The sequence below is a fragment of the Molothrus aeneus genome, chromosome 10 (genome assembly GCF_037042795.1).
Source record: "Molothrus aeneus isolate 106 chromosome 10, BPBGC_Maene_1.0, whole genome shotgun sequence".
NCBI lineage: Eukaryota > Metazoa > Chordata > Aves > Passeriformes > Icteridae > Molothrus > Molothrus aeneus.
In genome coordinates, this window is record NC_089655.1 from 11,005,747 (window position 1) to 11,029,450 (window position 23,704).

The 23,704-nt window shown below is 39.8% G+C and overlaps 1 protein-coding gene across 1 annotated transcript; it reads right to left on the reverse strand.

Moving 5' to 3' along the window:
* On the reverse strand, positions 1-23,201 carry TFDP2 (transcription factor Dp-2). Its single transcript, XM_066556631.1, has 10 exons — positions 23,113-23,201; positions 19,891-20,012; positions 17,960-18,007; positions 16,699-16,861; positions 16,025-16,168; positions 13,768-13,836; positions 12,005-12,156; positions 7,623-7,789; positions 2,035-2,140; positions 1-1,146 (listed from the first exon to the last, which is right to left on the reverse strand). The coding sequence occupies exons 1-10, from the start codon at positions 23,113-23,115 to the stop codon at positions 978-980; spliced, it is 1,143 nt and encodes a 380-aa protein (XP_066412728.1). The 5' UTR covers positions 23,116-23,201; the 3' UTR covers positions 1-977.
* Positions 23,202-23,704: the final 503 nt, after the last annotated feature.

The window sequence follows — 23,704 nt, forward strand, 5'->3', positions numbered from 1 at the left end:
ATTACTTATTTTTTTTCCTAAGAACCTCAGCCTATGACTTTAAAAGTTATGTGACCTGCCCACCCCAAATCTGAAAGGACTGCCTTTAAAACACACTGCCTGAGATCCTTAACATAGAGGGAGGCCTTTTTTAAAAAAACAAGACATGCTCTAATATCAAAGGGATTATATAAAGTTAGAACAATAAAGGAGAAGCTACACTGAATACGCTGTCATCTAGAAATACAACTTTTTTACTTATTTTCCTTGAAAAAAGCTGGTGCAGAGAATACTGGTTTTTTTCCTGACTGTTTTAATAATGGCTAAGAATAATCACTTATAATAAATTAGGCCTGCAATATAAATGAACATATGAACCTTTTATACTAATGGTTCTTGTTACTTTTAGAGTATCTAAAATGGATATAAACTATTTCAAGATTCATTTAATCACTTGCAATTTATATTACTTTAAGAATCTTCTATACAGCAAGTTGAACAGAAAAAAAGCAAACATTTTAACAGCCCCTTTTTCCTACAACCACTTTCATACAAGATAGTTTTAAATAATGATTTTAGCACATTTGTGTGTGCTCTCTCCCCCTTTTTCTAAAGGCAGAACAGCCAAAAGACAATACAAGAATCAGCTTTTACTGACTGACTGTTTTCTTCTCCATCTGAAAAAGACAAGGGGAAGACAGATACTTGAGTCCCAAAATGGAAAAGATGATCTTAAGGTTTACTTTGCCAAATCTCCAGGGCCTTTGTTCTTTTCCTCATTTATAGTTTATAAAACCCACTTTCCTCTGTCTCTACATGTCACTCTGTGTTCAGTTACACAATTCTTCAATTTCAGCTATGGATAAACTTGTCTGGAAGCTTCCATTTTGGTTCACCAAACACAGTGCAAACCAAGGCAAGAAACCAGTAAAATCCAAACAGGAACTCCCATTAAGAATATTTGAGCAGCATTTTTTATATTCCATTTTCTACTGTCCTCATTCTGGGGAGGAAGAATCCTCATCTTCATCCTCTTCATCTTCCTCGTTGAAGGAGCAGGGTGTCTCCCCCCGGGACGCTGCACTGCTGGACTGCTGACTGCTAGGGGCAAGCAGCTGCCCAGTTGCTAAGGCCACTTCAGCATCCAGACACAACCCTGCATTCTCACTAGCAAGACAACAGAAAGGGGGAACTTTAGAGGGCTTCTCAGGAGGTTTTAAGCTTTTTCTTTTTGGCCTCAGCTTTTCCTTTAGTCAGAGAAATGCTACCAACAAGGAAAAATCCCAAAGTGTTGCAGTAAACACAGCTATTAGTTAGGAGAGTTGATAAAACAATGGAAAATTGCATAAAAAAGAATATTGGGTGACTTCCTTTTTTTTTCATAATCAACTAGTAGAATTGCTTAAGCTGAAGAAAAGGAAATCCATCTCAGTTTCTTTAATACACAGAAATGTTTGCAATATAAAATGAAGCTGTTAATTGTTATGAGAAAGAGCCTGCTCCAAAATAATAATCCCTATTTCCATTTTTTGTGGTACAGGTAACCTCCAAGCAAAGTCTGCTGCTGAGGCGTATTTAAGGTTGGGGTTTTGCTCATGGTGTTTTTTTGTTTGGTTGTTGGTTTTTAATTTTAAATTCTTATTAAGTTGTGTGGACTAAACTTCTTTCATGAGAGCTTAAATAGCAGTGCATTTAGAGAGCAGACATTCTTGTGCATTCTTCAGAAATATTACCAGGCTTTTATCCACATGTAATTATCTATCTGTAGTCCATGCCCAGGCAAGAATTTAAGGTTTTAATCAGGAAAAGGGGCTTGAAAGTGATTCTATTCTTATGAAACATAGGTACAAAATAGCTGGTATGTTCAATGTTCAAAGCATGTTGATTTCACCTTTCAAACATAATTTTCCTTCAAGGAAGACAGAGACTTTTTCGCTATCAAAATCAGCCATGATAATATCTCAATTCCTTCATGCAAATGGTATGAAATAGCAAGATTACTAAAGTACCACAAGCATATATAACTATTCTTGAATAAAAAATAATTTTATTTACCTTGATTTAGCATCATATGTGCTTCCAGCTGCCTCGAAATGGGAAACTGCTTGTGCTGAACTTGAAATTAACCCTTGGTTTATCCATGAAAATCCTGCAGACATATCTAGAAGAAAGCATAACTATTTATGATAGTTACTTATGTTTTTTCTTTTACAATTTTAAACTTTGCATTCTCTTTGTAATTAGGATCCCTTAATTTAGTTTAGAAGGTACCAGTAGCTTGAGTTTTATACTGTACATGTGTTCTGTTTAATCAAGATGAAATGATATGCTGTGTTTGTGGATGCACTCAGCTTTTTCCTCTGTCTGAAGAATATTCACCTGGCTGGTGACTGTATGCAATCACAGGTATCTGAAATGAGTTCTGGAGTCCTTCATGGAAACTTGCTGCAACAGCCTGACCCTGTGAAATGCCCAGACAGCTCCAAGTGCCTTGGCTGCCCCACTTGGTGAAGGTACAAAAGGAATTGTGTTTATCTGGGTTTGAGACAGTGCAGTGAAGCCACCCCCAGGCAGTCTCTGTGTCACTGTGTGTGTTCTGGTGGCCAAAGGCAGTTTCAGCCTGGTGCTCTCATGGCTGGCTGTGGGGCAGCCTCCTCACCCACTCTGCCTCCAGCCAGAGCTGGGCAGCAGCTCTGGACACGCACAGACCATGGCAAAGGGCTGGTGCCAAGAATGGAAGAGAGAGCCTGTTGTACATTGCACATGAGACAGGAAAGGCGCTCTCCTCCCTAAGGATAGGAAATGGGGGCGTTAAGACCATTAAAATGGTCTGGCAATAATGCCAAGTTTCTTCAGGTAGTTTGTTAAAAGCTCCCTGAGAGATGTGAAGAGGTTACTAACAAGCCCCACAATACTTGTTTTCAAATTCCCTAACAACTTATAGCCTGTCAGTTGTTTCCAGTTATGCACATTTCTGCCAAGAGAATCACCAAGTCTACTGACCCAATTGCATTTATGGATTTTTTTTTTTTTGGTGTGTGTGTTTCTAATTTGTTTCTGAGATAAGGCATTTCTATTCACCTACCCAAATTCTATCTCGACACAAAGTTAACATCAAGACAAAGTTACCAAGACTGTCTAGTTCTTTTCTATGATACTTGCATCTGGTTCCAGCTAGATGCATTAAATCAGAAGTTAGAGTCCTTACTGTTAAACTCTGTGCCTAACCAAGCCTCTGTTTTAGACAGCACAGTGGCAGTAACTGGGACTGTACTACTCATAATTATTTAGAGTTGTTCTATAACAGCAGGTAAGAGAAATAACTGTGTTTGTTACACACACATTCTCATTTGTCCTGTGTCCTTGTCAAGCTTTGGTTCCTCTAGATTTGGCAGTGCTGCCTAGCACAGGGACTGTTTTAAGCACGTTGACACAGCCATGTAAGTTGGCTCCACAGGCTGCCTTGGTTTGTGCTGTGGAAAGCTGTTGCAGCAAGGTATTTAAATGTCATGGTACAAAGCAAGGCTAGCAAGGGTAGTGTTCCTGGCAGCAGTCCTTGGAACATGATAGCGAACGTTGATAAGTGGCAGCTTTAGGGTGATGTGTGAGGACAGAATAGATGAGAACAGTTAAATGTGGCTGGAGCTCGATGTCTTTCATCAAGATTGCCCTAAATGCAGGTTTCATGTTACAGAGAACATGTTCTCACAGCCTCCTCCTGTCCGTGCACGAGGAGGCTAAACCATTTGGAATGACTGCATTGTATTTAGACTAATAGAGCTGTGCCACAGTGTTGTTCCTGGTATTTTGAAAGAGTGTGCCTGTCTGTACATGTTTAATATTTCAGAAGAATAACAAGACACTGCTGCTAATCTTGTGGTTTATAAACATTTCTGGATAATAGCTGGTTAGCTTTCTTTTAGAAGAGCAAAGTAGAAGCATGGCAGAAATGTGGTTCATAACAGCATATCCCTGCCTTGAATTTTCATTGTCTTATATTTCTAAATATAATACATATAAATATAATACATATTTCAATAATATAATATATGTTTCAATTTTCCAGTTGGCTCTGAGGAGCAAGGGATAAGAAGTTTGTGAAAGGTGGGGAGTGGAAGCCATTTCCAGTATGGTTAAAGTCTGTCAAAACACAAGTGTGCCTACAATGAAAAGACTTATTTCTTCTGGCAATGTAGATCAATTACTAATAGCTGCACTTAAAACCAGGGAAAGCAATTTGAATAAACCTTCCCAAGGTGATGCAGTCCAATCCAGTAGTGGCATTGTTACATACTAGGCATACCTTGTAGCAGATACACCTGGTAGAAATTTATACTTTATTTGAGAGGGCTCTAAAGCAATACCCTCAGTAGCTTTAGCAGTTCATGTACAAATGCTGCATGGGAGTGCTCTTGACATCTGAACAAAGTTGCTCAGGCAGTGGGTGCTCCTTGCTCTTTAGTTCCATCTCCAGCCTGTTTTCCAGTCATGGATAATTACACAGGTAAACAGCAGAGCACTTCTTCACACAGGGAAAAAATACAAGTCCTAAACTGCACCACTTTGCTCACTGCCTTAGTGGGATACATAAGGTGAGATGTTGTTACCTCAACTGTTAGTGCCTCAGAAACCTTATTTCCTGCTTTTTTTAAATCTGCAGCCTCATTTCTAGTAGTCACAACTCAACTAACAAAGGTGGGACTTTGTGTTAAGTGCCTGTAGGAAGTACACAGCCCAAAAAAGAGAGTTGTTACTCTGGCTGCCATTCTACGAGTTGATGCTTGTCCCAGGCAGTGGAGTCTTTCTGCTCACCCAGCAACCTCAGTCCCCCCTTTGCAGTTGAGCTGTTCTGGCTGGAGCCCTTTGCTACATAGTTCTACTTGTTTAATTGATGCAAACTCCCTACATAGTTCTACTTGTTCAATTGATGCAAACTCCCTACATAGTTCTACTTGTTTAATTGATGCAAACTCGTCTGCCAGACAAAGCCTGCACTTTAGTACCCGAACCAGCTCAAGGAGAGCACATGGGAAAGCACCTGGGTCAAAATGCAGAAATGGGCAGGAATGTATAATTAGGATTGTGTCCTTGGGATGTCCTCTTAAGCTGGTGCAAGTGTCACGTTTTAGACATTGTCAGTTATGATAGTCAAGCAACAGAAAAGTGTGTTACAAAAATAATGTAAGATACACAGAATCTTTTTCTCTAGGAGGTCAATATGCCTTAGCTTCTGCTGATTTCGGTGGCAGGCATACCTGGGGATCACACCACTATTTAAAATGCATATTACAAAAATACATTTATTTTCTAAAACATGGTGAAACTAGCAAACCTAGAAGACACTACTTTTATGAAATTTGGGCACTTGAAGAATGGCTGAATTCACACAATCCTCTTCAAAAGAAAATCCACCAATAAAGCTTTGATGTGCACATCATCAGTTCAGCAGTTCCAAGCATTTTATGTGCCTGTTCAATGCAAATAGAGTTACTGTTTTTCAAAGCTGAGATGGTCCAACATTTTTTGTCAAGTTAACGTTTCTTTAATTTATCTGGTTTACACTTAGGATTCTTCCAACTGCTCCTTTAGTCCTACTGGTAAGCATTATAGTACAAACTACTGTTAGTGTTTAGAAGTCAGTAATGATCTGAAAAAATGTCCAGGCTAAGGTCAAACTAACATTGTACAGGAAATAATTCACCTACTTGGACATGTTAGAACAGGACTGGCTTCTAGAGCAGTTGTCTGTCTGTCTAGACTGGCTGTCTAGAGCAGCTACTGGGATCATAATGAATCTTGATTGCAGTACATTTACTCAGTGAATCAATAAGAGACCTGGATCTGTTTTCCCTGTACAGTAGTAACTGAAGCCATTGTCCTTGGAAGAGCCATCATGACAATGTAGAAGTAACCATGAATTCTAGAAACCAGTGATGACCCTTCTTTTTCCCTACTCATGCTGTGTAAGAAAATATTTGAAGACTCCCAAGGTTAAAATGGGGAGATAATAAAAAATACGTAATCAGGCAAATGCTGGCTTTTCAAATATTGTGCAAAACATTTAAATCTGTTTCCTTTATTGGTCACTTACTGCAATTAGAAACCACCACTATGCTATTCATACTCTTAACTGTAGATTTGTGTAGCAAAATTATGTAATAAGCAACAGACAGAATAAACATTTACAATTAATACATGTACTGGTATGTAAATTAAAGTAGATTTAAAAAAATACATATACTAGTAGGAATACCTCTGAGACAAGTTTTACAGAGGCTGAAACAGCTGAATGTAACCCATGTATGAAGAGTACATTACTTGCCTTAATGATTTTTGAGTAAAAAATAAAATCAATGCATTTCCTATGATTAAAACTCTATACAGGTACCAGGTTGCTGGTTTGCTGCTAGGGAAGTACTCAGTAAACAGTGTCATGACACAGATTTTTTTTGCAAATGTAAGGAAACCCTGTTCCCTGGAGGTAAATTAATTTGGGCTTAAAATGAAAAAGGAATTTGATTCTCAACACATGGGAGCAATTAAGTAACTTCAACATTGCAACACTATTAAAAGGCATGGGTTCTGCTCCTTTCCTCTTTTTTACACTGCTGATAAATCACATACTGATAAATAATGTTGAGTTGAATGAACCTGTGAGGAACAAATCAAGGTTTCTTCAATTTCTCTTTTTGTTGTGAATGCCATTTTATAAAGACTTCAGGTGTGATTTCAAAATTGACCAAAAATAAAACAGGAAATCTTAGTTTTAAAACCCACAGGACAAGAGAACGAGGAAAACACAAGTAAGTGTTAATAAACATAAGCACATCTGATGTAGTAAGAAATGTTAAGCCATTTAAAATGTACTACTTTTGTTGAATGTAACTGAATTCTAATTTATATATAGCAATAGAGAAGTTAGGGCAAGAGTTTTATTCCCTTTCCTCAAAAACAAAGGTCTGTACACATTAATTGGGTAACACTTCCTTTACAGATAAATCCCTCCAGAAACTTGAGAAAATGCTGGGCTAAGCTGAAGCTGCAGTGCAGCAAGAAGGACACACTGACAGTAACTATAGGAAGTGACAGCAAATTGTGGCAGCTCTAGTCCAGTGATGGACTGAAGGAGTTCTAGTCTTGTGTCTAAGCACGACCTGTTCAAACAGGGCAGGTAAAAGCTCCTGCCTGGGACACCTGTCCTGAAGTCTTTGGACTTGCTTTATTCAGAGAAGCTTAGTTCTCAGGTGGCACCTGCTGGCTCCTGAGGGATTACACCCAACCACTTCAAGGTGCTCTTTTTTCTTTCCTTTTCCTCAGCTTGGGAAGAGCTGCCTTCTTCCAGTTTGCTCCTCCATACATTCAGTTACTCAAAATTAATACTAACATAAAAATTTGTTCTTGGTGTCAACTTAGTTATTTAAGAAATGATTTCTTCATAATGCAGCTCACACATCACACTGTTACAAATCAGTCAACAGGACAACTAAGATAAACCTTCCAAAATTAACAGCAAAACAACTGGTTCATGTACCAACCCTACTAAGTCCCACAAACCCTGAAATTTACATATGTAAGTTAATATAATTAAATTTGCTTCAGTTAAGTAAGGTTATGGATTTGATCAGGAACAATATTTAGCTTACCTGTGATGTAGCCTTCCAAAGCTTTTGGCACCAGTGATTTTGCAGTTCTCAGGTCCTCAGCTGAGCATTTGCCTGCTTCGAGCCCAAAGGACATTCCCATTCTCTTCAGCACCTCGCTGTCATCATGAATCTCAAAAGTATTATCGAAATTAAAGAGGTATTCAAATCTGCATGTAAAAAATTAAAAGTGAGATGGTTCTAAAAAGAGCACAGCTGTGCTCTTCTTGCCTGTTCTTTCCTGGTGGTTTTGCCATCTACTAAGGTAAGCATCTGGAGTCCTGGTTTTCTGTAAGGGGTCCTTAAGGAAAGAGAAGTGCAAGAAATGCTTTCTCTTTTCTGTGACTGGCATGCCTACAGGTTTAAAATGGCACATTCTCAATTAAAGTAACTTCACCAGTGCAGGAACAAAGTTTAAAATTTTCTACCTCGTTAAGTAGATTCAAAGGGACGAGGGAGGCCTTAATTAAACATGAGCCTTCACTTGCACTAAAGTCAATAAGGTCACCTGAAGCCCTGTCACCAAAATAACTATTTTATTTTTCTGCTTTTACATTTCACTTTCTGTTCTAATGTGCAACACTCCTCCTGTGAACTGACCTATTTACTTTGGGATAATTTTGCTTCTTGGATGCAGCTAGAAAAGCAGTCTGTTCAGAATCTTGTGTGTTCACAGCCCACTGTTTCTGCTGCAGAACTCTCAAAATGTTTTTAACTGCATATAAAAGTGGAAATTGAGATATAAACTTCAGACAGCTTTAAGAAATGCAGGGGAATTTAGGCTGGCCTTACACTGTCATCAGACTTATTAAAAGCCCGGACAGTTCTGGTCTGTTAAATAAGGCTTAGTTCCCAGTACCTCCTTTCCTGCTGACAAAACCTTTATCCTTGGAAAAGCAACTCACTGTGAGATACAGTCTTTAAAAGATAACTCACTGGTGGGTCTTCCATTATCTCTCCAAGCTCATGTCAATTTTCTTGCTAGGTTGTTTGCTAATACTTATTTTCTTATACCTGAACCAGGAAACTTGGAAGCTTTACAGCTCTTGAGTTTACACACAGAATTTTGAATTGGTAATCTAATGTTTTGTGCTGGGTGTAATTATCAGTTACACACAGTATTTCTTCTGTGACTCATATCATATTACTTGTTAAGCCTATTGTTTATGTACCTTTATTTATTTCAGCATAATCACATTAAGAAGGAAAATAAGATGTGTCATTGTCACTTCAACCAGTACAATTACATTGCTGCTGCCTAAACTGGCACAGCTCGATGTCATACTAAGCTACTACCAGCAAGCTCTAATTACTGACTCATAACTGAATTGCAATTAATGGCACAGGATCAAAAGCTGCATTTATTGATAGCTCTGCAATTCTTCTCCCATGTGCTGTGCCCAAATACTGGATATTAGAAAGTAAGGCAACTTAATTTTCCTTTCCCAGCAAGTTTCCAAACTGAGAAATTTACAGTCTTCAGTATTTCTCCAGTTTAGTTTCTAGCAGCCTGCCGTCACTGATACAAAAAATCCCTAGACTTCTATTTTGCTGTTAACAGCTTTTTGAGGATTTTCTTTCAGGCACTTGACATGATCCCCTTCTGAACTTATGTAAACTTTTAGCATGAACAAAATCCAATACTACTTGCATAGAGTGTTAAAAAAACCTTTTTTTTTTGTCATCACCTGGTTTCTTCTCTTAATGTCTCTCAATTTAACAAGCAACTGTGTGCAGCTGTTCTCTATACATGTTCCCATATCACTCATGACTTTTGAGACACCTGGGAATCCAGTGTCCTCTCCTTCCTAGGCCAAAGAGCCCATCTGCTCCTTCTGTCAAAGCCCTTCCACAGCCTCAGTCCTTCTTGCTGCCCTCCTGTGTCCCTCTTGGTTATGCCATGCTTTTCCCAAGAACATGAGAGTGTAGTATTCCAGATATAAAGCACTATATGCATCTAGCTTTACACTGTAGTCCTTGCTGTTTTTCCTAGTAATTCCCAGCAGGATTTCAGCTGGTACTGAGAAATCAACTTTTGCTCTCACAGGAATTATCCACTGGGCTACCATGTTATTATTCAGTACTACAAGCCAGGTCCAGAGGCTATTAATCTGTGTATGCAAAATTTGGGTTCACTTCCAGTCCTTTTCCCATGATAAGTGCAAATTTGATCACCAGTGATTTTAATCTGGATTTTCTGCTGCTACAGGCAATTCTTTCTGTAAGGGTACAAGAGGCCACTTCCTACATGTTCTTGCTAATATACAGCATTGTATCTCCAGTGCTGTACAAAATCTGCATTTCCCCTTAGAGATGTTCTAATTTTCCAAGTTTCTGATACATCTATTGTGTCTGAATGCTTGTTAAAAACAAGGTATTCTGGCTACTTTTTCCTTTTTTTTCCTAGGACCAACAGCATTTATACAGAAGTACCATACATACTAAATACATTTTTCCTGTTTAAATGGGACTTACTTATTCAGGTGCCTCATCTTTAAAATTAGTTCTTAACTACTTCCTTTTTACCTGAAGACTTTGCTTTTCCTGCTCCAACTTCAGAAATGCCATTCCCAGCATGCTGCTTGGCACCCATCTACCTTCTCAAACCCTAAACAAAACTTGCCCAAAAACTTCTCTCTTTTAAAATTTATTTGTGAGATATTTTGCTCTGCTTTGGCTGTTCTTGTGTAGGAAAACACTTAGAGGACACACACCTATTTTCCTTCTGATACTGTATCACCCTTATATGTACAATATTTCCAAGCAATTACTTTCCTGTAGAAGTTCCTCTGTAAATACAATTTTGAGTAGCTAATGCTGTGAGCTTGGCTCTTCATTGGACTTACTAACACCAGTACTTTATATAAATGTTATCTGGAGAAGAAAGGAAAATGGAAGCCCCTTAAAAAGTGGCTTTCAGTCTGGAACCAAGTGCAGAGCAAGCCCTCAAGCTGACCAGTGATGGAAATACTCTCCAATTAACTGCAGACTGGGAATTCTCCAAACCACCTTTGCTAACTGCCTTATTTAGCAGATCAGTGTAACAGTGGTTAAAACAGAGCAGTTTCTGGCACTGTTTACCTATTACTGCTGCCACTAATTAGTTGCACAAATAATAACCCCAGTGGAAAGCTGGCTTAATTTGGGTTGTACACTTAATGACCTCCAGGTGACACACTACCACAGCTGAGTTATATAAATTGAAGTATCAACAACAGTAATTTTGGTGTGCTCACTTTTAGTGGGAGTGTTTTCACACAGCTGGAGAGCACAGAAACGTGTTACACTGCTCTGGATCCCAAATGCCAGATTAATTTCTGACAACTCAAAGCAGCACTTCTGAAGTTTCACTGTGAAATTGTTCAACTCTTTAACAACTCCAAACCTAAATGTAGAGTCCTGTTTAAAAGAGCAGGAAGACCTTTATAGTGAGACCACAGAATAAGGGTATAATTATGCTAAATCAAAAATGATCCTAAAGTTCCCAACTTGCTGAACTGCAGTGCTCTTGAGAGTATTCCACAAGTTTTATATTGACCTTCATTGAATTTTCTACAAAAAATCAGCTTTTAATTGCTGTTTTGCACGTTGGTGCATGGGTTACTAGAGTCTGTCTATTTTTGCTGGGTAATTGACTTGAAGTTCAGTACAGGATTTGCATACCACAGAGAGAAATCTGTAATCTACAGTATTAGAGCAAAGCCAGCTATTTCCAGCTAATAAACTGATTGTGAGCCGATTACCAGTTAAGGTAACAGCACCTCAAACTTCAGCCATATTTTCACAGGATGAAAAGCACAAACACCCACAATTATGTAAACTGGAAGATTTTCAGATTACTGTGAATGCAACTGTAGCAGTTTGCTCACAAAAACAGTATTACAAATTTCTGTATCTTTTCCTTCAAAGAACTTTTTGCTGTTAAAAAACACTTTCAAAGTTGTTATCATCACCTGGACTATGTCACTTTTGTGTCACATGGGTAACCTTGTGTTTCTGACTGTGTACATTTTTATGGCATACTAAGAGTAAGAATTCACCTGGCTGCTTTAAAAGGTAGTGCTGTCCTAGTAAATAGTTTCATTCAGTTATTTCTTCTGTGCAGGGAATGCTCTTTGGAATGTCAGCCTGAAGTGCCTTTTACAACAGTGAAAGTTAGCCTGTTTTAACTAGAGATTGTAAGGCAGTGTTAATAAACTCATCCATATTATTACTGCAGTTGCATTAAATATTGAAAAAAACAACAAGCAACCCCCTGAAGTGACAGCAGTGAATGTAAATACATTACTTCTAGTAAACTAGAAAAAATTCCCTCACTTGTTTGAGAAAAAATTCCAGTCAACAAAGAAAATAAAATAAGAAAAATTAATTTCATAAACACTCACTTATCACTTGATATGCTGCAGTCTATAATTGTTCTTTTGCTAGTGTTGACTATTAAGAAAGGCAGCTGTATTGTGGAGGTCAAAGATGGAGGGCCTTGATTTTGCTGTTCATTTTGCTGATTTCTTTGTACCAAGTTTTTAAATGCTATTTGCTGTAAAACAAAAGAAAGAAAAAAATGATCACTGACAATAAAAGAGCAGACATCAGTGTTTCCAGGAAATGAAACCTCACAGGTCTTATTTACCAACTCTCAATACCTTCAGTAATTTTTTTGTCAAAAAGTGTGGCCTTACTTTCTCTTGGCACTAGTGAAGTTCACCAGGAGCAGAAGTTAAACCCAATTTTGGCACACATTTACTATTGACTCTGTTTCCCCTCACATTCCCTGGAAAGCAGCAGTAAGGCATGCTGGAGAATGCTTCCCCAATGCCTTTGAAAAGGCTCCGGAGTCAGAGGTCTGCTCTGGTACTTTTTATGTGTAATTGCCTCAGGGTAGGATAGCTACCCTGAAACAAAAGTTCCCCCACTTCCCATATCGGTATTTTTATTCTCTTTCCCTTCTCATCCATCACCTTCTTCTCTCTCTCAAAAGAATTCTCTCTCCTCTGGAATTAAGCAGATGCTGTTTGTGACACCGCTCTCTGCCTGCTGGTTTCTTATATCTGACTGCACATGTATGAAAATGTGTGGGTTTAGGAAATATTATTTGAGGGACTAGAAGTCAGCGAACTTACCCACCTGAGGCACTGCTTATTCAATTTAAGGGGAAAAAGATGGATAGCCACAATCCCAAAGGACTGGTAAACCCTTTGGCAATCAACACAATCAGGGCAGTAACGACAGATGTGGACAGTAAGGGAATCAACTCTGTCAATATTTGGACTAAAAGTTAAGAGGGCCTGAGTTGCCTTATTTTCACTGGTGTAATTTCATGTTACTGTTGGAGGAACTGCTGAGATATTGGGTCAGACAGATAGAATCCCAATTGTACCCTAAGTAGAGAAACAGCTTTTGGTGACTAACAAAAAAGCATCAGATATTTGAAAGTTTCAGTGAATATCAATTACATGAAAATTGCCTCAGTGTAGTTGAACCAGCAAAAAAATGTAGCCTTACTGCTTGCAATCTCATAAAATTGTTTGATTACATTTAAATTACTAAAAGTCTGCACAGACTAGAATATTAAGGAATGCTCATAACTATATTTATAAAACGTTACTTTATAAACAAGATGCATTTGAAATATATTTCAGCAATTAAACCTAAAAGTCATCTTAAAGGTATGTGACAGAAAGTAAAGGTGTTGGATTTGCCAGCCTTCTACTCCTAAGATCCAGAAATGTCCATATTCCTCAAAACAACTCTGCACACATTTACACAAGTTGTTGTGAACTTCATAGCTTAGATCAAAGAGAAAATTTGAAGAATGACTGAGGGTAGCACTGGGGGAACTTAAGAGTGAACAAAGGGGACTTGTGACTTGTTCCCATTCCCACTGAGGTTGGCAAAGCTTCAGCAGAACACTTAGGAAAGCTTGTGGCACACAGATTGAGCGTGCTGGTTTACAGCAGGCAAAACTGAACCACAGAGTATCAGCAAGAGGTCCCCTAGCAGAATCCAGAAAGGTCACAGGCGCCAAACTTTTCTCCTTAGTATGTCACAGCTGTTAGTTAAATCTAGAAAAAACTTCAGAAGGGCTAACATGTTAGATTTACACTTGATATTTTCATTTAAGGGGGAAAAAAATTAAAATTAAATGTACCTGCAGTAGCAGTTCTTGCAGTTGGGCTCGCTTCTGTTTTATCCTTTCAATCCGCTTCTGCTTTTCTATCTTAAAAGATAAATGTAAATGCATCAAGATACTTAATTACCTTGTCCATTCCCTTGTGCCAAACTGAACAGGCTTTCTTTGTAAATGGGGGCAAATTTCATGGGCATAAGAGTTTCACCATTAAACAGGTCTGGCCAACTGTAATGTCTTTCTTTGTCAACAGTTTTAACTCCAGTAAAAATTTAATTATTACAAGAGACTTTTATGTCCCCCCCATTCTGCCTCTTCTGTCTTGCACTGAGTGCAAATTGGCACCAGATCAAACACTTGCTCAAGAGAATGCTTTGGGTTTTTTTTCCCTTCTGCCTGCCACTCTTTTGAATTGTGCAAGTCCCACTGTTCTCCTAGCTGCAAGCCACTAGACACAAATATATGGAGGCTGGGCTTATGATCACCTATATCCTACCAGTGACCTCCACATTTTGTTTGAGACCTGACTAAACTGACAAGACTGCAGCAACAAAAACAGCTTGAGGTAACATTTTCTGTGGGAGCACAGCTCTTCAGCAGTTCATTTACTGCTGGTTGATGTGGCCAAGCTGCTGCACCTGGGACATGCAGGGCTGGGACAGGGCAGAGCTCACCCTGCAGGTACAGCAGTGTCTGGAAGTGACCTCTGGGGCAATGCTGAAGAATTGGACAACAGTCATTGGGGCTGAAAGGGCTTTTTGCTCATCCTCCTCTTTGGTGCCATCGCTGTATCACTGGCTCTCAAAATACTAAACTCTTAAACTACCTTTTCATTCAAGCTCTGAAACTAAATAATGTGGTGTTTTAAAACTTAGCTGGCCCAAACTCCTCTCTATCTTATTTACAAGGTTGCTTTGTGGTGGTTCCCTCCTCACACATTTTAATGTTTAAAATGCATCTCTCAGTTAGCTTTCTGTGCAGTGACTCTTAAAACCAGTAAGCAGTACAGCTCTCATTCAGACATGGTTTCTATGTAACAAGCTCTTTTGCAGTGATTTTTGTACTGGTAATCTTATTACGGATTTACATTGTAAAAACAGTTGCTGCTTTATACAGCCTTAAAAGCAAAATTAATTCTGATTTTCACACCATGAAAATGCAGGTTTTTTATACATTCTTTTCTATTATGTCAGAGGAAGCAACATTTTTTGAAAAATAGGCCTAGCTTCCATTTTGTGCATGTGTAATTAGAGCCTGAAACAGTGAATTGCATATGATTATTGAAGATGAGACAATGAAATTCAAGTTCCATATTTGTAACAATAACCTATGCTGGAGACAATGCATTCATATGAATGCATGCAAAATGTAGATTTATCCAGAATGTAAAAAAACATCCTGGAGCATAATGATCAAACACGTGCACTCTCCTTGGATGGATGTATTTTTCAAGTCACTGTAATGGAAAAGGACAGTAAAAGCTTTTCTCTTACCACATCTAGAAAGACAATTGATGTAAATGACCCTGCAAAAAGAACTGTTCTGTACTGCAGAGGCACCACCCACCTTTTAAGATACCTAATGTCCAAGTGTCACAAATGGAGATGTATTTGCAGACAGCCATTACAGCAGGCTGCAGTAAATACAGGGATTTGTGCTTCTTATTTATAGCACATTTGGCCCGAAGGACAGGCAACATTTGTGCATATAAATTCTGGCATCCCTGCAAAAAACACTGTAACTCTTAGCCTGCTGCAAAAATAATGGAAATAACTGATAAGTAAAACTTCTTCTTGCTTTCTCTGGCAGATCATAACAGTATCTGACATTCCAGCATGAATTTTTTTCAATTTAATTCCCTTTGAATTATATTTCCAAGTACAGACATTAATAAAGAATTGGTCTCATTTTAAATGGAAACCATTTTGTGAGCATAACTGAACCATAAATCCTTTTGACTTTCTTCTGGTTAATTCAAGGTACTACAGACTTTAATCTTAAAAATAATCCCTGATTTAATCAATGACCATTTTTCTAAGGTAAACAGCTTGGCTTTTTAAAAAAACTAAATATAATGTATACTAAATGAAACTGAACTAAGCATACACAAACATATTATTTCAGTTTATTCCAATATCAGAATTTGTATTTCCATAGTGCACAAGCATCAAAACCAATCAGGTTCAAATTAAGAAAAAAAAAATCCCTCTTCTAAAGAAGAGCAAGTCAATTATCACAACATGTGAACAAACCAGAATTTCCCATGTCCTCCCTTTACCTCTAGATTCTGACATTCCTGAGCTGAGTTTGTGGGAAGGCCGATCCATCGGATTTCCTTCTTCTCCTTTGAAATGATGTTCATTGCCATCAGGACGTTGAGCGCATCGTAAACTCTCCGTCGAATGTTCTTCTGATCATAAGCCTGCTAAGAAAACAATACAGCACTAATCACCACAAAAGCATTGAATTAAAAAAGGAAAAGCAATTAAACACATCCTCCACAGACATGGAGAAGCTCAAATGGCAAAATGGCAGTTCTGGTCAGAGTGGTGTTAAACCACCATCCTTCATCTCTGATACCCCTTGGACACCACATGAGGATGCTTGGTTGCAAATGGAAGTTTCAGGCCTTCCTGAAGCATCTCTGCCAGAAATTCCATCATGGCAAGTCTGGCACAGTTGAAAAGCCTGACAAGACCACATATACAAGAGTAGCTTTTTCTTAAAGTTAGTTATTTTGGCAGATTCCTCTACTTTGTTTATAATTTAGAAGGAGTTCGATTCTTCATCTTAATTCTGTATTTTTAGATTTCAAAGGGTAAATCTTTATATTTGAGACCTAGTTAAGTGAAGGAGAGTATGGACTGTGGCAGGACAGTGCAGAAACAGAATTCCATGACAAAACAGACAAATCTGTATTGGTATAACAAAATTCAACACATATTTGCTTACTGAATCTGTTGCTAGGTGGCTGTTAGAATTTGTGAATTCTGATACGAGCTCGTCAGCGACTTCATTGTATGAAGTTGTTCCCTTACGTTGAACTTTTTCACAAACTTTCATTGAAAAATGCCTCAGACCCTTCCCATTTTTATCTCCTTTCTTGCTTCTCTTACTGAAAAGAGAAAAGTATTCTTTTAATACATTGAACGTTAATAAGGTACTTTGTTACACAGCAAAAGTTCTGCACTTTGTAACAGAAATCTGGACTATCTAAATGAAAAATAAAAGTTTTGCATCAATTTCTTGTTTCTTACAAGTTGGCAAAAAAGTGCAATAGAGCCCCTTCCTTGACTATTTCTACATTGGTAGCATTTGAACACATGCTGCTGGGAAGATGCTTAAAATGGATTTGTAATTCATCTCCAGGCAGTCTCAGGAAAGAACAACCAAACAAAAGAGGAAAATCTCCCAGGTTGCTTATGTACCTGGAAGCCATGTTTATGTGGAGCTCTCATGTGTGTGCCTAAAACAGAAAGGCTCAAAGCTCCCTGTGTAATATACAGCAGGAGATCCTAAACTTGGTCATTAGGGGAATTAAAATGTGTCCATCACAGAATATATCCACACATATACATCACAGTATATAGACCTAGAAATACATCTATCCTATGATGTATCCATCATAGAACAGATACAGGAATCTCTTTTGTGGAGAGTAAGTACATAGTCATTGGGTTTTAAGGTGCTAAATTAAGAACTGGCAAACTGTCAGGGTTATTTTCCATTCACCTTCTTCCAGAAAAGGTAATGGTAATAGAAAAAAACAGGAGCAGTTGTTTTTATCACACAAACTAGATCTGGATGTGTAATGCAATAAAAGCATTTTAAAAGTTCAGCTGTGTTGTTTTTGTTTCTTTTTTTCTTTTTTAAAAATTAGTCTCATGTCTCATTTGACAATGTGTTCCAGGGAGAGCTATTATTTTACAGAAAAAGGTCCCCCATCAGCAGTAAAAAGCTAAAGAAACTATTAAAAAAAACAGGAATGCTTTTCAAAATTGTGAATGTATCTAAGAAAACAGAATACAGGCAAAATAAACAAAAAAGAGTAAAAAGGAACACCAGCAGACTGAAAAAAACCCACTACACAGTTTTGATGTGAAGAAGTGAAAACTGCTGAAAGCAGGAACTGGGCAGTTTTCTTTCTGAAAGGCAAATCTGAAGTAAAGCAGGCATGACTCTATACACAAAATACACATTGAGTAACACTCACCTTTCTGAAAAATCTGACTCTATAATTTCTTGAGTCCGTTTTCGCTCCCTAAGACAAGACAATTCAAACTTAAGTTGAAAATAACATTATAGACCACTAAAATCACTGTATATAGGGCCTAACTGGTTCTAGTGTTTGCTGTTACATGTTTACTGAAAGGGAAAAATACAACACACAGAGCTTGACAAAAATTGAGAGAAGTTGGTTAGGACTTTGTGGAGGAAGCTGTCGAAGCTCACTGCCAAACAAATTCTATTCCAAATTTTACCATGCTTTGCCCACAGGAACTGAGGGAAGTCACTTCATCTGGAACTACAGGAAGTGCTGTGTGAGCTAAATGTCCAAAGTCCATCAAAAAGGAGAAGCTGGGCTCCTTTGAAAGTTCCTATTTAAAATTCCTCCACATGGAAGAAAAATGTCTTTAAACAGTGCATAAGATATATCCTATATTTTCAAGCCAGTGAATGTTTAGGAATCTTTAAACAAAACCCAAGGTAAAACACTAAAAATATTCCTGTTAGAGCTGATGCATACAGAGCTGGAGACAGACTCTGAAGAAGCAGCTGCTATGAATTTTGAACAGCAGCAGCAGCAGCAGTCTGCAATCACTGGCCATTCCTTATCCCCCAGTTTATTCCCCACAGCAAGCAGGAGCTGCTCTCCAGCCCTGCCTTTTCTTGCAGCAGCCCCAGGCAGTGCCCAAGAGCTGTGCTGAGCTGGGGAACGTTGTCCCCACGCTGTCCAAAGCTGTGCTCCCAGCACAGACCTACACAGCTCAACACCTGACACTGCTGGGAAAGCAGCTAAACAAAAACGAGGGCTTTGAAAAGCTGTGCTTGAAAACCAGCACAATTTGGTTGTGTGATCCAGAATGCACAACCAGGCCCCTCCCTCAGCAGCACCAAAGGGATTTCTGTCCATGGTGCTTAACTGGGGGCTGAGCAGCTGGGCTGGGGGCGGCCCTGGGCACGGGCCTGGGACAGCAGGGAGCGAGAGCTGGGGCCTGCTCTGCACACCAGGCTGCCAGAGCCTGTGCTGAGTCCTGCCAGTGAACCTGCTCCTCTCATTTTGGAAATGATTTGGAGTCTGTGAAGCAACGGGTAAAGCAAGCTGTCTTCTGAGTGTCTTCAGCAGCCACGGCTCGCTGCCTCAGTTCAGGAACACCACAGACCCTTCCTTAGCTCTGCTCCTCAAATGAAAATATGGCCCATTGGAAGGATTCTGCATGCAGCACTACTGACTGGTCTGTCTGGAGTCATCTCGAGCCTTTTTATGGACGAAGCTCATTGGAAATCCTGTGTCTCAGCTTGGGCAGCACACAAACAGGACAGCGCTGCCTGGTGGTGGCTGATGCACTGCCCAAGGCTGCTCTGGAACCCCTCCACTGCACGGCACTTTGGAAAGTGAGGCGTGTCAAGTCTTTGGTTCAGCAAGCTCAGCACCTCAGAACCCCATGAAACTTGTTGTTAATGTAGAATAGTAATAAAAAGAGCACACTGATTATATTCAAAGTGCTCTATTAGAGTTTATTCTTAAATGCCTGTTGAAGTGTTTTTGACAGTCTCTCCCCCTGTAGGCATCTGCTACATGGATATACCGTGAACTTCTGGAAAAAATAAAGGCTTCTTTTAACAGGAGTCCTCGTGACTCTCCATTTTCACCAAGAAACAGACACTCAAATAAAAAATCAGAAACCAGCAACCACAATTAAAGCAGGCAGTGAAGTGACTGGTGCTTATAATTTGTGTTTACATGCTCCAGACATCAGAAGTGCCTCCCAGCCTGAAAAGCACATGCTATACCCCATTTAGTTGTGCTAGAAGTAGAAACTGTAAGTCAGCATAGATTCAACAGTACGGAATAGGTAGATTCAAATAATGGAAAAGATGAGAAGTGATGCTCAGACACCTCGAAAGAGACAAAAGCCTTACCCTGGGCCCCAGGCAGACGCCTCTGTGATGTGTGTCTGTGTGACCATGGTTGGAGCTGGGGCGTACGGACTCCCGATCAGAACACTCCCTGAACTGGCCAGTCTTTGTGGGGTGCTTATGATCTGTAAAATGTAGCAATAAAAAACACAGCTCTCTAAAGAAAACAGAGGTAAATACAGCCCAAAATCCATACTAAGCATTGCACTAAGAAAAGTAATAATAATTCTGTACCAGAAGCAGTCACAGTATACAGAAGAGATGGCACCAGAAGATCTTCATTGAGCAAAGCCATTACAGTGCTGCCAAGTTTCCTATTAATTGTACCATATTACAGTGATATTCACATGGACAAGAACCACACAAATGATTCCAAGTAATTCCTAGGTATGGCAGATAAGGTCTGTACCTATAGACACCCAATTGTTTCTTCATGAGTACATCTAGGCAACACCTTGATCAGTGTAATCAATACAGCCTTCTTTCTTTCCAATGGATTTGTCTCTTGTAATTGTCTATACAAAAAAACAATCTGAGCTGCAGGCAAAGCATTTCCTGCAGTTTCAGGCATTCACAAGATCCCAAGGCACTCTGGAAACTAACTGTACCTACAGAATTCAATGTAAAGTCTTTGTGGTATAGATAGAATTTACATTTATGCAAACCTGGTGAAATTGTAGGTACACAGGTTAACACCAATACCCAGTCTCAACTTTTAAATCACATCCAAGTTTGTTTTTCAAAGTAGGTGACCAGAATAATTTAAGTAATACTTAAAAATAAAACAGTATTGATAAAGCTAATATTTAAAATGAACAAAATTTAATTATTTTTATTCCATTATGGTAAGATTCATAAAAAAGCTTCTTGGACAGTGCTTTTTACTCTTATACCTTACCTAAGTCTTTAAAACTTTGTTTTACTTTACTCCATTTATTAGTGACATTTGGAGTAGTGACTGTACTAAACTTTGTGGTTTCCTTTACTATTTAACTTATCCAACAGCTGTGTAAAGCATCCCAAGGCACTCAGGTTGTAAGTATATGCTGTAAGTATAGAGCAGATATATAGGTACTGCAAGTGTGTACATATATATGCATATATATATATATATATATATATATATATATATATATAAACTAGAGATAAGTATACTGCATTTGTTTGGTATCTATCACTATTGTTTAGACAAGTAGAAAAATGGTATGTGAAGAATTCCCCATTTCCTTAGCTTATTGAGCTTTACTTCACATCCCCCCTGGTACCACGTTGTGACTACATACATGTCTTTTTTGTCTTAAAGACATACATTTATCTCATTTATTGTTTGCAAATGTACAGCTTGACAGAACCAAGGGAAAGGAGATTTTAGAGGAACCAAAACACAGGTGCAGGTTATGTATTTATTTCCTGGTTGGTACTGGAGAATCAAAGGTGCCTGGCAGGCACAGGACAGGTGTTGCTCCTGTCACCTGGCTGGAGCTCCGGCCTGGGGCAGGGCTGTCAGGGCCGGTCGGTGTTCCCGGACAGGGCTGTCAGGGCCGGTCGGTGTTCGGGGCAGGGCTGTCAGGGCCGGTCGGTGTTCGGGGCAGGGCTGTCAGGGGCCGGTCGGTGTTCCCGGGCAGGGCTGTCAGGGGCCGGTCGGTGTTCGGGGCAGGGCTGTCAGGGCCGGTCGGTGTTCCGGGGCTCGCTGCAAGGAGCGGCTGCGGCCGGGGCTGCCAAGGGCCCCGTGGCGCGGCACAGCCCGGCCCGGCCCGCGCCGCCCTCTAGCGGCTCCCGGCCGCTCCTGCAGCGCTCCTGCCCCGCGCCGAGCGGCCCCGGAGCCACCGCGGGCAGCCCCGGGCTCGGCTGCGCGCCGGAGCCTCCGCGCTGCTCCAAGGACCCGCAGCGGCACCAGGGCCCGCAACCCACGGGGGGGAAATAAGGCCGACATACATTAATGAATTAATTAATTAATTAATCAAGCAGGGTGTTGCTGACACAGGCAGATGGTGAGGGAGCGCTAACATTGCCACTGCTGAGAGCTCGGGAGCGGTCCCTTCTAAACAGCCTGGCACAGCACAGCTGTATATGCTGGGTGTCTTAGAAAGCCCGTGTTAATGGCATTTTATTAAGAAAATGTTTTCTGAATATAGTTCTATCCTTGCAAAGCAGCAGAATAAATGAATAAAAAATAAACAAACAAACAAAAAAAGAATACAAATGGTGTGTCTCACATCACGCAGTAGCTTTTTGCACCTTCACCTGCTATAGAACCTAAACTGCAAGCAGGGCTCACTGAAACCAAAAGCAGGGCTTGAGAAGTCAGTCACGAGAGTAGGAAGTGCACTAAGGGAGTGCTCTCCCTGTTGTGGGCTATTTATTGCACTGCCAGGGCACATCCTCAGTGGCAGAATGTTCCAGGGCACGCCACAGGGCACAGGCCTGTGAGACATCAGCTCTGACGTTCTCAGCTGCTCCTGGCCGGCAGCCCCTGGCCAGTGCTGGGGGCAGAGCTCTGCCAGCTGGGAGTGCCACGGGGGTGGCTGTGATGGGTGTGCCCCTCTGCCCAGCTGGGACAAACCCCCACTGAACACTGCTCAGGTGAAAAAGGCCCAACATCATTTTTATGAAACACATCAAATGGTTCTGTTCTCAGGCTAAGTTCTTGGCAAGGAGATATCAGGTTACTAGAAACTATTCACAGTATTGCCTATTTAGCTCTCTGACCAACAGAAAATCTAAATTTTTTTCTCAAAATTAGATCCAAAATCCCTGGAACATCAATATACAAATACAGTTATGATGAACAGGAAAAGAGAGTTTTAAGAAGAGTAGTTTCAACAAATTTAGAATTTCTACCAACACATCAAAGACATTCTCTGACAACTCTGGAGATTTACTGGTGAGAACATGACTTAAAACATTGAAAGAGTATCAACAATGAGAGGATTTTTTAAATACACATTTGAGTAACAGTTAAAGTGTCAGCTGGTAAAGCTGTTTCAATTTCCACTCAAAGCCCAGAAGACAGGTACCCTCTAAGGCACATCCAAGAGCATTGCTGGGAGTGGCAGTTCTGGCATGCCAGGCCTGCTGTGCCCCCAGGTCACCTCCCTGCCATGCAGCTGGGGCATTTTGTGGCTGAGGCAGGAGGCAGCAAGTTCCTCTTGTGTTCCTGTCTTACACCACCAGGAAGTCACAGCCAATTACACAAGTTGGCATTACTGGGGTTGCAAAACTTACCATTTGGGGTCCAACATTCACATTGATTGGTCCCAAGGTTTTTGGCAAAATCTTAGTGGGAGAGTTGGTACTGGAAACTGGCAATGTGATTACTGAAATATTACCTAAAAAGAATGGTAAAAGGAGAGTTTTAAATTACTTCCTTAGTAACCTGTGAAAAACACTTTGGCAAATTCTCACACCACTCTAACACTCTGGAATCAGGTTGGCTTTGTTTTATTTGCTGTGAACACACCCTCAGGTAAGCTCCAGACCTCTCAGCAGATGTCACAAGGACACCTCAAAAAACTACACCTTCACTATTTTACTTTTAAAATTACATGTATTTTATTTTATTATATCCAGAAACAATTTATTCTTACTTAAGACAAAGAGCACACAGCCTGACATTCCTCAGCATTAGAAGTGAAAATTAATGAGAATACTTCTAATAGAAGCCAACATACAAATCCTACTTACAATCATAGTCATATGTAAGAAATATACATCCATAAATCTTCAAAACCTTAACCATTCCTCATCTGACTGTCCCAGAGCATTCCAGAGTCATTGCTGATGTAAGCCAGCCACAGCCTGCCACTGTACAGATGGA